This window comes from Stylophora pistillata, chromosome 3 (assembly GCF_964205215.1).
Source record: "Stylophora pistillata chromosome 3, jaStyPist1.2, whole genome shotgun sequence".
Lineage (NCBI taxonomy): Eukaryota > Metazoa > Cnidaria > Anthozoa > Scleractinia > Pocilloporidae > Stylophora > Stylophora pistillata.
The window spans coordinates 4,862,320-4,875,000 of record NC_142521.1 but is presented as its reverse complement, the minus strand read 5'-3'; the positions used below and the strand labels follow the sequence as shown (position 1 = coordinate 4,875,000).

General features: G+C 36.3%; 1 protein-coding gene across 1 annotated transcript in view; it reads left to right on the top strand.

Annotated features, from left to right (window-relative positions):
• LOC111342690 (serine/threonine-protein kinase Nek11) overlaps positions 1-12,624 on the top strand; it is a 16,126-nt gene extending 3,502 nt beyond the window's left edge. The window contains exons 2-17 of the mRNA XM_088752176.1: positions 624-708; positions 1,307-1,387; positions 2,170-2,288; positions 2,440-2,469; positions 2,742-2,776; positions 3,343-3,469; positions 4,533-4,590; positions 4,977-5,068; positions 5,398-5,476; positions 6,258-6,301; positions 6,796-6,885; positions 7,391-7,447; positions 8,334-8,397; positions 8,816-8,981; positions 9,381-9,651; positions 11,258-12,624. Of these exons, the coding sequence (XP_088608302.1) occupies positions 624-708; positions 1,307-1,387; positions 2,170-2,288; positions 2,440-2,469; positions 2,742-2,776; positions 3,343-3,469; positions 4,533-4,590; positions 4,977-5,068; positions 5,398-5,476; positions 6,258-6,301; positions 6,796-6,885; positions 7,391-7,447; positions 8,334-8,397; positions 8,816-8,981; positions 9,381-9,651; positions 11,258-11,468 (1,609 nt within the window). The 3' untranslated portion in view covers positions 11,469-12,624. The remainder of the gene's footprint in view (positions 1-623; positions 709-1,306; positions 1,388-2,169; positions 2,289-2,439; positions 2,470-2,741; positions 2,777-3,342; positions 3,470-4,532; positions 4,591-4,976; positions 5,069-5,397; positions 5,477-6,257; positions 6,302-6,795; positions 6,886-7,390; positions 7,448-8,333; positions 8,398-8,815; positions 8,982-9,380; positions 9,652-11,257) is intronic.
• Positions 12,625-12,681: the final 57 nt, after the last annotated feature.

Sequence of the window (12,681 nt, the reverse complement as noted above, 5' to 3'; positions counted from 1 at the left end):
CGTTCTGGAAACGTCGAAACGTCGTGTCATGCTTTATAATATTTTATCGCAGTTTCTCATTGTCAAACTAATGAATTAGAGATTAAATAGATATACCCAGCTGAAATCATATCGCTACTTACTACTTACAAGTCTAAAACGATAAAAGCTTAAGCTTTTATGCACATCAAACTTTTATGGGAACAAAGTGAGGTGTATTTTGATTGTATTTGTGTTTACACACCGGAGTCTAGAGGAAAGCCACAGGTATCAAATTAACCTTGGTAGTGGATAGAACGAGAACGTGTCTGTCAGTGTAAGATTGTTTCTAACTAAAAATTACCATATGAATCTTCTCTTCTTGCTTTAATGGAACAAGGGGCTGTTGTAAGAAAATTCTCCCTGATTCAACTCTGCTATTAGTATGGAACAAGATCACTCAACAAATGGAGAATCAAGTAGCAATTAAGCTTATTTGTCCATGCCATGAAAAAACCCTGAGTTTATGTAATGTAACTGTAGAGTTCACTAAAAGAACCTTGAAACAGGAATCAGAAATTAATTATTCAACAAATTTCTTCAGCAGCAGATCTGTAAAGAATTTTTTATCATTGACACACAATTTATCTTCTTAATTCATTTAGGAAGGTTTTGAAGGAGATATTTGTGGGGGAGCTACAGCCAGATGAAACAGTAGATGCCATGAGAGAAGCTAGATTGTTGTCCAATGTAGGTTTAAATTTTTAGCTCATATTAATCGACAGATATGCAAGAGAGCATAATGTACAACAAGCAACATATACCCTGAACTAAAAAACTTAAATTTGTCAAATGAACATCCAATATTTTTTTACTTTAACTGAAATAATTGAGACTTTTGGAGGTTGCCTAGAAATGATGAATTGTAATCTGCTCACAGGGGGAATTTGGTATGTGGGAGATTCAGCGTGGCAAATATATTTGGTCACTATATTGGACGGTTGGAAGATCTCGGACAAGTGATAAAGTGAGAGGCAAGGGCGGGGGGGTTCTGGTTTTTCTCCTCCTCCTCCCTCCCTTTTGCTTTGTCACTCCTTCCAGATCTTTCACCCATCCATTATGGCAACCAAATATAATTATTTGCCCCATTGAATCTTGCATGCACACACCAACTATGGCCTGCAAGCAGGCTAGATGAATTGTGGACATAGAAATAGTAAAAGAAAAATTTGATGTAACTTGTGATATTCCCTACAAGTATTGTAGCATAGCAATTTGGGAGAGTGCTCTCAATTCCCAGTGTCTTGGTAACAACAAGTGGCAGATTAAAATGTTCACCTTTTTTTAGCTAAATCATCCTAACATTGTCAAGTTCTTGGATAGTTTCATTGATGGAGAGTTCTTCTGCATTGTTACAGAATATTGTGAGGTGAGTTTGAATGTTTATGTAAAATATATCTGTCTTGATTTAAAGTATGTTTTTAATTTGGTGATACACATGTGATGTTACTTAGCATAATTATCATGATATAGTGACTGCTGGATCATCTTTGTTCTTTTGTTCTCTCCCAGCCTCTCAATTTAATTCATAACTCAATATTTGCACATTGAAAAGCACACAGCAACTGACATTTATCATGTACATGTAGCAGCAAACTATTAGATAAATATAGAAAGTATTAAAGATAGATGAAATGGAAAGGCATTCTGATAATTTGTGCTTTTAAAATTGTTGCATGAATTTTGAATGTTATCTCATCCCCTAAAAATTGTCTCATGTCTCATCAAATTGGATGTAAATCATTTTCTGTCAATTCGTTGTTACCATTGTAATTATAAACCAAAATTCCAGTTTGAGTAATGAAACCAAACTTCAGGTTTACATCTCTTTACCTTAGTTAAGGAAAAATGTGTCTGCTGGCATGGTCTAGAAAGGTAAGCCTCTTGGTCCTCGTAACTGGTGACTCAGATTATTGACTATGGCCAGCAGATTTTTTTGTTTTTGTTTTGTTTTGTTATGGTACAGGAATTGTTTCACAGAAACTCATGTGTCTATGTAAAATGTCTTCATGTGAAAACTGATAATTCCTTGAAATTTCTACTTACTAAAAGTTAATAAGTCCCTCCAGCCTTCTCTTTGAAACTACTGTTCACCATGCATATTTGGGGATTATATACACAATCTAAAACTGTGCATTTTTTTCTACCTAGGGAGGTGATCTTGATGATAAAATTAAGGCTTGGAAGAAAGCTGGGAAGACATTTGATGAGTCATTAATTTTGGCATGGTTTATTCAACTGGTTCTAGCTGTCAAGTTTATGCATGAAAAGTAAGTTGGTATGAAGTTAATCCCTCCCCATTTAACGTCAAACTGCTGGAGAAATTTTTGAAAACATACTACACTCTTTTATGCTTTATTTTTTCTGATAACATTTTACATTTCTGTGCTATGAATCTAATTGACATTTTGCTTCATGCAGGAAAATTCTACACAGAGATTTAAAGACAAGGTACAACATATTGCATCTTTGTATGTTTGATACGCACTTTCATTATTTTATAATGTATATTATGTATTGCCTCTTTTTATTTTAACCATGTCATCTCTAAAACCCAAACTTCCCACTATATTGCATTGTATTGAGCAGTCCATGATCTATAATTTTTTAAAATACATTTTTTTTGTTTACTATTATTGTTGTAATGTCATACTGCTCACAAAGAAGTGACAGATTTTATAGATACTAGCATTTCATAGTACTGAGATCTTTTTCATTTTCAGGAACATTTTCCTTAAGAAAAACTTTATAAAATTAGGTAGGTGTAATTAGAGTTTGTGTCAAGAATATTTTTTTACTGACAACACAAGATGCCACACACAAGAGCCCAGCCAGTGGCAGAGTGCATACGGATTGTTGAATCACTCCTTCTGTCTTTGATGCTCATGTTGTAGACTTATGGCAGCCTACTTTCAGATTATTCTAATTGTTATTCATTTATTCAAGCATATTTTGCGTTTAATAACGAATATGAGATCAAAAATTTTTACATTGTCTGAATGGAATGGTTCTTAAATAAAGAAAAATTCAAGTTTTCAAACTACTGTATGGTAATTTGAAATCAATATGCAAAACCTTTAACATACATTTCGTGAGTGAATTACGATCTAATTTTATTTTTTTTCTTGAATGACAAAAAGTCAAAGATTTGTCTATTTAGAAACAAATTCTGTATCTGTGATTTTTAAATTTTTACTTTAATTTTCCAGTATTTTATTATTGTGCATACCCACACATTACAAAATATCAAAATTATTTTTTTTGTTAATAGTTGTAAGCTTTGTTATTTATTAAATTTTAATTATCATTCTGCCATTTCATCAGGTGACTTTGGTATTTCAAGAATTTTAATGGGTACATCAGATATGGCTACAACGTTCACTGGAACACCATACTATATGAGTCCTGAGGTTCTTAAACATGAAGGATACAAATACAAATCAGACATATGGTATGACTTTTGACTTCAACAGTATGCATGCTATGGGAGGTGAAGAATATCAGGGAGTAATACCTGTTTGATCAAACATGTACTGTTGACGTGAGTCACCAAGACAACATCTAAATGATTGGAGAGTTCAACTGAAAAGTTGTTATATGTCATAAGCCCTTCTGCTCATTCATTCGTCCATGGTAGGCAATCAAGTCAGGTGAGAGTCATCTGGCCCAAAGTCATGTCATCCAAAACCTGAGTCATGTTCCCCTAAAATTAAATAAATAAATAAAAATAGTGACTTTATTGGATTACACAATTACTGGTAGAGCCAGTAATTTCATTGTGGTCCTCGCAAAGAACTGTTCGAAACAAATTATTCAAATTGAACATAACATAAAGAATCCCAACTGGCCGCAGGCAAACCAGTTGGCTATTTACAAGCATAGCTGAGGATTTGAACTCGGTGCTACTGTGAAACAAATCCAGGTAGTGGTCAAGGCAGGACTCGAACCCAGGAGTGGCGGATTGCGAGTCCAACATGCTGACCACTCGGCCACACTGCCATGTTGCCCTGAAAAAAGTCAAGTCATCCCAAGAAACAAATACTTGAAACATCAGACTTACAGACTCTACATGGGAATCAAAGTGGATAAATCTTTATCACTAAATTTAAACACTCTTGGTCTCCAACAAAACCATAAAGACTCTAAAGTGCTGTTTGAATCTACATGTAGTAGAACTGGTCAAAATACATTTGTATTCTTTTGTATGTTTCCTGACTCATAAACATGCAACCTCTTCATTAATTGCATGCTCAATAACATTTGCTTAAACAGAATAATCTGAACAACAACATGTAGAAAACAGGGCAACAATATATTTTGCTGCCCAATGCATTTCTATTTTAAACAGAAAACCATGATTAACATTTTAAACTGTCTTGTAGTTTGGTTTATTCTATTTTGTAATTGCATTATTTGAACCTTTTTAAATCTGCCCAAAAGCCTCCTCTTAATACAAAATCACCCAAATTCAGTGAGTTCAGAACTGATAAAAAGGTGAAATATCTCATTCCCAGGTCTATGGGTGTGGTGTTGTATGAGCTATGTAACCTGCAGCATGCTTTCCAGGGTGAGGTAAGCAGTTTACAATTTGACAACTCATTCAGACTTCCTTTAACGTGACATCACAAGAGACGAGCTATCTGCCATAACCGTAAAATATGATATCTTGGACAGTATTACATGGTACACACCACAAACTACATGTAGGTATATACCTCCACTGAGGTACCTTTCTCTGTGTTTCAAAAAGCCTGACTGGCCTTTGGCATCTGATACTAGGTTGGGGTGATGTGGCAAAAGCAGATTGATAAAAGTTCAATCATTCTAATAGATAACTCCAACCAGCTCATGCATTTGTTGAAAGGTTTCACCTCTAACTTGGTTGTTACCAAGCTGCAAAAATAATTTTTTTTGTGCCAAATTTGCTATGTGTGCAATTTGACTGTCTTGTTTTCTAGAGTCTGATGGGGGTGATGTACAAAATTGTTGAAGGGAACCCACCTAAATTATCTGGACTTTACAGTAAGGAAATACAGACTGTATATGAGAGGTATAGCTATGGAGTCACAATAACATTTTATTTGCTTGTTTTAGCTGATATTTGCTGTGTCTTTATAAATGCTGACATTGTCACATGAAAATCAATTGAACCATGCTGTCTGCATATTTAACACTTTCATTCCATGGTATTACTGTGATGGCTGTACAAGAACATTCCTCTAACCTCAGTCAAGCATTGTAACAACAGAACATAAGTTTGTGTCGCTGGTCAAATTGTGTCCAGCCAGCTGATAGAATGCAACAGTTCCCATCCTGATTTCAAAAATTTTTTGATACCAAATCTAGAAATCATGTCATGAATTTCCTCTCTTGTGATAGTATGTTAGACAAGAACCCTGCTAATCGACCAAGTGCAAGTGAAGTTCTCAGAAATGAATACATTGCACAGCATTTATCAGTAAGTGTATTACAGTGTTGCAACATACATTGTTGCTTAGGAGGAGAGGTTGTGACTGTGATATAATTAACAAATGGTAGACACCACAGCGTGCACTATTGAGTTATGGATGCACACGGGAGGTTGCTAAGCATGAAAGAAGCATAAGAGGCGATAGCCAAGAGCGACTCTTGCTTCTTGAGTGCTTAGCAAACCTCCCAAGTACATCCATAACTCAATAGTGTACACTGTGGTGTTTACCATTTGTTTTATAACATAACAGTGATATATTGTAGCTAAAGAGTTCCCTTTTATTTAACAAATCTTACACGACCAGAAAAAACAAGCGCGCGTGGAAAAATAGTCTTTGCATTTGCTCACGTCAGCAGCGTACACCCATGGGCAAATGGAAGACGCTAAATTGACCAATCAGAACGCGCACTTTACTTTGGTTATGTTATAACTGCAAATTGAACACGTTAAGAATGAAGGAGAAATTTATGGGCTTAAGGCATTAGTATTTATTTCAAATTAATTTTCCAACCAGGCTTTTTTTTTTTTTTTTTTTTTTTTTTTGACATGAACTTACAAAGTAGAAGTCTGTTACTCTAACTTTTGGTTTTCAAACAGAGTGTGCAGTACATATATTTAATATTACAGTGACATGGGATGAGAACATCAACAATAGCTGTGGGTAAAGTTTACGATCATTATTAGTTGTGCAAATGGTTCCTTAAATGTATCAAAGTAGGCTCTCAGAACAAAGACAATTAAAATGACAGTCTTTTGTATTTCTTTGTAGAAATTAAAGCACCAAATGAATGACAAACTTGGACATTCCATACGGTAAGTACCACATCACAAGTACATTAGTAAGTTCTATAAATTTTATGGCCACATTTTCTTATTTTTGCTGTGCTTTTTTTTTTTGTTTTTCTTTGGTTTTGTAAGGTATGAAAACTTGCAGCATGTTTAATTATAGGACATTTACAGAAAGGCTTGAAACACTTTATAACTTGCATATTTTGTACATTTGAATGTGTGATTATTACAAATTCTGTGCATAAAAAGTAATTTCTGTCCTAAAACTGAAATTCTATACCTTCTCTTTCTCTTGTAGTAAGTGAGTACATTAAGTTTTATTTGGTCAACATTTTCTGGCAGAGTATTCCCCAGAATCCCTAGACAAGGAAGACAATTTCTCAATTTTAGGTGACCAATCAACTTCAAGAGTTTTTACAAAGGCTAATTAGTATGCATCCAGAATACATTTTGAACTTTACCACAACACAAGTTACACAACTTTCCCTTAAGGGGTGCTTGGACTTTCTTGCATACAGATCATTTAACCTGGACAATTCAACAAGAGCAAATGAACAGCAAGGTAGAGGTCTGTATGAAGAACCTGCAGGAAGACCGCTCACACCAATGTAAGTCATTATTGTTTTTAACCATGCTGTTTTTTTTGTTTGTTTGTTTTTGTTTCAACCGTACATATCTTATTGTAATAGATATATATATTTTTTTGGTTTGATTTTTCTTTGTAATAATGTACTGTAGCTAGGTCATCAGTAGGTGAAGAGCCACCTTGTGGAAGTATTACTAAAGAAGTCGTTATTATTATCATTATTTTTTTATTATTAAGTCAGTTACTTAATGAAAACCAATGAAAAAATTGTGTAGATTAACTGGCACGTGACTTGCACATGTTGTAATGCCATATTGCTGGCGTTTTGATTTATCTATAGATGAACTTCTGCAAGTCGATAGTTGTAGAATTGAAAGAGTGGAAGAACATGGCATGAAACTTGAACTGCGTTTAACATACAATGATATCAATTTTACCAGAAACGGTTGCTTGTGGTGGTATCAACTCTTTTTATTTCAGAGCTTGGTTCAATTCGTTCGTTGTATTGTTATTTTTTTTATTTTCAGGGACAAAATGAAACTCAGGAAACAACAAAAAGCTGACGAGGAAGCTGAAAGACTAAAGTATGTGGTATTATGTCCGGAAGTACTAATTCGTGTTTGCCTGCTCAGTTGGTCTCCACGAACGGTCGTAGTCGAGCGTGCATCCATATTTGTACTTCGTTCACACACGCAAGAAGGTTGATGTCTCTAACCAAGACATTCTAGATTAAAACAAAATATAATTTGTCTTCATAACTTCATGGACAATGTTAAGATCGACACAGTAATACAATTTAAAGTACGCTGGATTTCTGTTTTTTGTTTGGACCGAGATAAAAACCTGCTAATAGACGCGACTCTCGTCAAATGGTATAGTGTTATATATATGGGTTATTAACCAAGCGTGAGGTCAAGATGGCTGGTTATTATATGGCTGTGTCTCACAAGGACTGGGAACTAACGAATTCACGAATTTGATTGGCTGAAATCAATATTGAAAGCGGTCTAGATTTTCCCATCTAGACCGGCATCTAGACCGGTATCTAGACCGGTCTAGAAAAAAAGGTACAAAGAATACAAAAAATTGGCATATAAGACACAGCCATGTAATAAGCATCTTATTAACCGAGCTAGGTCGCGTGAGGTCTGCACCAGCGACCGAGGTCAAGATTCTCCCATACAGACCTCTCGCTCGGTTAATAAGAACTAAATATTGGCCGAGTTCTTTTCTTGTTTTTTTGCGCTGCGAGCGATGTAGTAATTCAGCTTATTTGATTTGAGTAATGGTCACCCATGAAAAAGGCTTGCACAAAATTGTCAAAGAGAGATGTCAAAAAATTTTCACGAGCTTTCGAAAAGAACGATATGATTCCTTCTTGTAAATTCAAACCTTTAATCGAAGGCAGATCTGAAAATTTATCGCTTGTTTTAATCTCTGATCAAAAATGTTGTTAAATTGCATTTATAGGAGATTTACCGCCGCTCAGGTGGCTGAAAATCAACAACGGTATTCATCGCACAAGAAAAATCAGGTAACTTTGACCACTCTTTGTTTGTCGATTCAGTTGGTATGACTCCGACTGACCTCAGCGAGATTTTTGTTACGATCAGTACATGCCATCTCTTTGTTTTCTTGACAGCCAATTTCCATAACTGTGTCAAAATCAATCAAATGAACAGCCTCCGTTGCACACAACTTTAGGGTATGGTTGTAAAACTCTCGTGGAAGAGCTGTCTCTGAAAAATCACCAAATTTATCACTTAAAGTTTCTGAAGGCGGTGAAAGGGAAACAAAATGTAGTGAACCCTTTAAAAGAAACTGTTGAAGAAGAAAAGAAAATTAAATACAGTGTTTGTTTTGGATGTTCAAGGCAATGCGTTTATTAATCGCATGGGAAATAATATAATCGTAGTTACTGTACTAACACTTGACTATGTTTTTCTCGTCAGAGCCGAGTGTCTCTACCCTGGGTCGAGGAGCATCCAGACGTATTTAATGACGCAGCCTTTACCATAACAGCTACCGACTCACTGGACTTCACTCCCCCCACCTCACCCCAGACAGGAGTGCCGGTTATGTCACGTGAAAATAGAGACGAAAAGCATTGTGTGGAAGGTAAGAACAGGTATACAAGTGACACCCAGGAACCCATTACCTGGAGCTTCCATCTCCCATACTGACCCTTTGAGCCAGCTCCGGGTAATGGGCTCTTGGTGATGCCTAATGATAGAGAAATACAGAATAACCTTCACTCTCCTTTTTGATCGTCGCCCATTCCCGTTGGCACGAATATCTTTCTCTCCCCAGCCTTCCGCTGTTGTAAAAATCAATGGCAGCTATAATTTTCACTAAGATAATGCTGTGCTCTTGTCCACCAAAATTACGCCTGCTCTGCAGTATACTACTAGAGGGGTACCATGACTGATGGATGTGTTTTTTTTTTTTTTTTTTTCGGCCTTTAGTTTACCACTTGATTAAGTGGCTAATGTTGTCACTTTGTTCTATATATCACAGCAAAAGCATCCTTGAGTTTGACGGACGTGTCCGAAATTCCCGATGATGCCGAGCTAGCAGAGACGTTCTATTCGCAGTTTGAGGACGAGTTTGAGAACGATGATAGCGAAGATGAAATTGACGATGAAGATGATTTGACTGCGCTGATTGGTCAGATGAACGATGCGTTAGAGCAGACTGAGTCACATGACCAAACACTGAATGAAGGGGACTTACCAAGTGAAGGTTTCACAGACACTTGGAGATATAAAAGGATCCAGGCTCTCAAGGCGTATCCTTTTAACTGCTTCCACATGGCCACCTTCGTTACTCACCCTAAACACTCACAATAATAACGTTCGAATAAGTAAAGATTTGGTAAAACATTTGACAATGAAAAACTGCGATAAAATATTATAAAACATGACACGACGTTTCGACGTTTCCAGAACGTCATTATCAAGTAAACTAAAATAATAAAATCAAGTATATATATAATGAAGCGGTGAATAAATTACAAAACGTTAAAAGTTAAACAAAGAGTTTTTCCCTAATGGAATCGCTCTGGGTGTTTAAATTGGGCCTTATTGTTCTTATGTACAACATTTCATAAACAAGACAATCCCATTTCGTGCCGCATTTTTTAAGCATTCTAAACTGGCTCTCATTGAGTAAGTCAATGTTCCCATGGGCGTCTCTCATCATCAAGCATTCGTCGATGAGTGTAGGCATCTAAAATCTATGTTTCATCGCCTTGGTTACCCTAGTTCTTTGGTGAACTTTATTATCGACAAATGGGATTATTCCTCTACACCAGATACTAAGACAAAATCTGTTGAAACTTTAAGAGTCAGTATTCCTTTCAAAGATCAAATCTCAGTGAACATTGCCAAAAGACAAATGCGCGATCTCAGTTCAAAAATTGGCGTTGATGTACAACCAGTCTACACCAGTAAGAAACTTGAGCAGGACCTAAAGCTTAAAGAAATCAAGCCACGCATCTTAAATCAGCATAGTGTTGTTTACTGTTTTAAATGTGATTTGTGTGATTCAAATTACGTCGGATATACGACGCGTCATCTGTTTCAACGCATTGCTGATCATCGATACTCTGCCACTGGTCGCCACCTGAGAGACGCCCATGGGAACATTGACTTACTCAATGAGAGCCAGTTTAGAATGCTTAAAAAATGCGGCACGAAATGGGATTGTCTTGTTTATGAAATGTTGTACATAAGAACAATAAGGCCCAATTTAAACACCCAGAGCGATTCCATTAGGGCTAAACTCTTTGTTTAACTTTTAACGTTTTGTAATTTATTCACCGCTTCATTATATATATACTTGATTTTATTATTTTAGTTTACTTGATAATGACGTTCTGGAAACGTCGAAACGTCGTGTCATGCTTTATAATATTTTATCGCAGTTTTTCATTGTCAAATAATAACGTTCAAGGTGGAAAAAAAAAATTTTCGTAAACGTTTTTGAAAAACTTTTCCCCTTGTGATCGATTGATTGTGTGCCGTTAGAAGAGTAATTCCCTTTTACAACTAGTGGTGGGTCATAATTAAACCCCCAAACGCTTCTCTCTCCTGTATTTATTTTACCAGCACTAGAGATTAGCATCTCTTGACCATTAACATGAGACATGTGAGCGTAAAGCTGTGTCGTTATATGTGAACGAAAACAAAACCTGCGCCATCCTTCGTCTTTCAAAATTGCTGACGTCTAGTCTGTGAAAAATGAAGCCGGTTTCTTTGAACGTTGTTGGTCTTGAGAGACAACATTGATCCTCATTCAAGTTCACTTTGCCACGCCACCGTTCCCTTTTTGTTTACATTTTTACTTTGGTAGAAGATTAAATGACATGAAATTTGGCTTTAACTTGAACTTAGTGAATGTGAGAGGCTGCTTGGAGCCGAGGCGTTTCGTCGAGTGTATTCCTACCTCAAACAAGCGCGCTTTGAAGACGAACTCAGAAGTGAAGACTCCATACTGGACGGGCTGGCTAAGATTGTTGATAAACCTAGAGATTGCTTCATAGTCGATCAATTGCTTTTTATGGAGAAACAGGCGGAAATTGCTTCAGTAAATGACATAGGGTGAATTAGTTTAGTTTGAGGTAGCTTGTAAATATTTCTGTAAATTGCAACTCGCTTTTTTCTTGCTTGCAGTCAAACGTTCCCCCTATATCACTTCTTTGTAAGGTGAAATTCAATTCAATTTTTCAGTTCCGAAGATATTCAAGAGGCATTTACGTGGTCATGTAGAACATTTTTTGTTTGTTTTTTTTTTTTGCAGTCACGAATCATAGTTCTTGATTTTAATGTATTGAATCGAAGTTTTCCAACGGAGAGGACGTGAGAGAATGGAAAAATGCTAAAGATTTGCTAACATTTCTGGCGTTTTTCCAAGCTGTATCTGGTGTTAAACTAAAGTAGCTACAATTTGGACTAGTTCAAACTCTTTTTCCAAAGTCGGGCGCGAGTTTCTCCCCTCTCAATTCTCAGAACAGTTCGCATACTTTTTTTAATTTTACCTGCCAAGCAAGTGATGAGCCGTTTTCCCCGTATTTTTAGATTGTGTTACTGTTTTCATTGTAGTTCGACGTCGTCAACGCGAGTTAATATATTTTCAATATTTTTTCAGAGCTGAAGTAGGAGCCATCCCTTATTTTAGTGTACCGAGAGTTCAGTTTTAGATAAACTGCATCATTTTACAATTAGTGTTTCGAGTGCTAGCAGCTTTTGTGTCTCTGTTACACGAATCTCTTATCCTCTTGTTCACGGTGATTGGGCGTAAGCCAAGATTTACGGTTCTGTTCCATTTTGTTTGATTTTATATTTACGAAAGGGTATAAAATTTCAAGGGGGTTTTAGATCGAATTTCGGGCTTAAATTATGAGCAGCGTACCTTTCTCCACATCCCCAAAACCAAACTTTAAATCAGCTTGCTTGGAACATCTGGTCTCTTCTTCCGAAGACTTAAGGAGAAAGCCTATTGACGGGTACGACAAGGGAGGAACAGATAAAAGTCACGGATAACTATGACGAGAAATTACCTTTCTGTCATGTCTTTAAGCTTAAGGCTTGTATAGGAAATGGGAATGTCAAGGTTTCTCTATTATTCCGGATATACGGTGTGACATAGCAACTACACTTACCAGGTATAATTTGTTATTATCACCCTTAACACTTCAGCTTTCACGAGGGTTCGTGAGCTTGGCCAGACACAGGCGATATAATAAAACATGTAACCTTCAGCCTTGACCACTAAACGACCATATTTCTTCTCTTGTATTGTCTATCTTTGTTGAAGA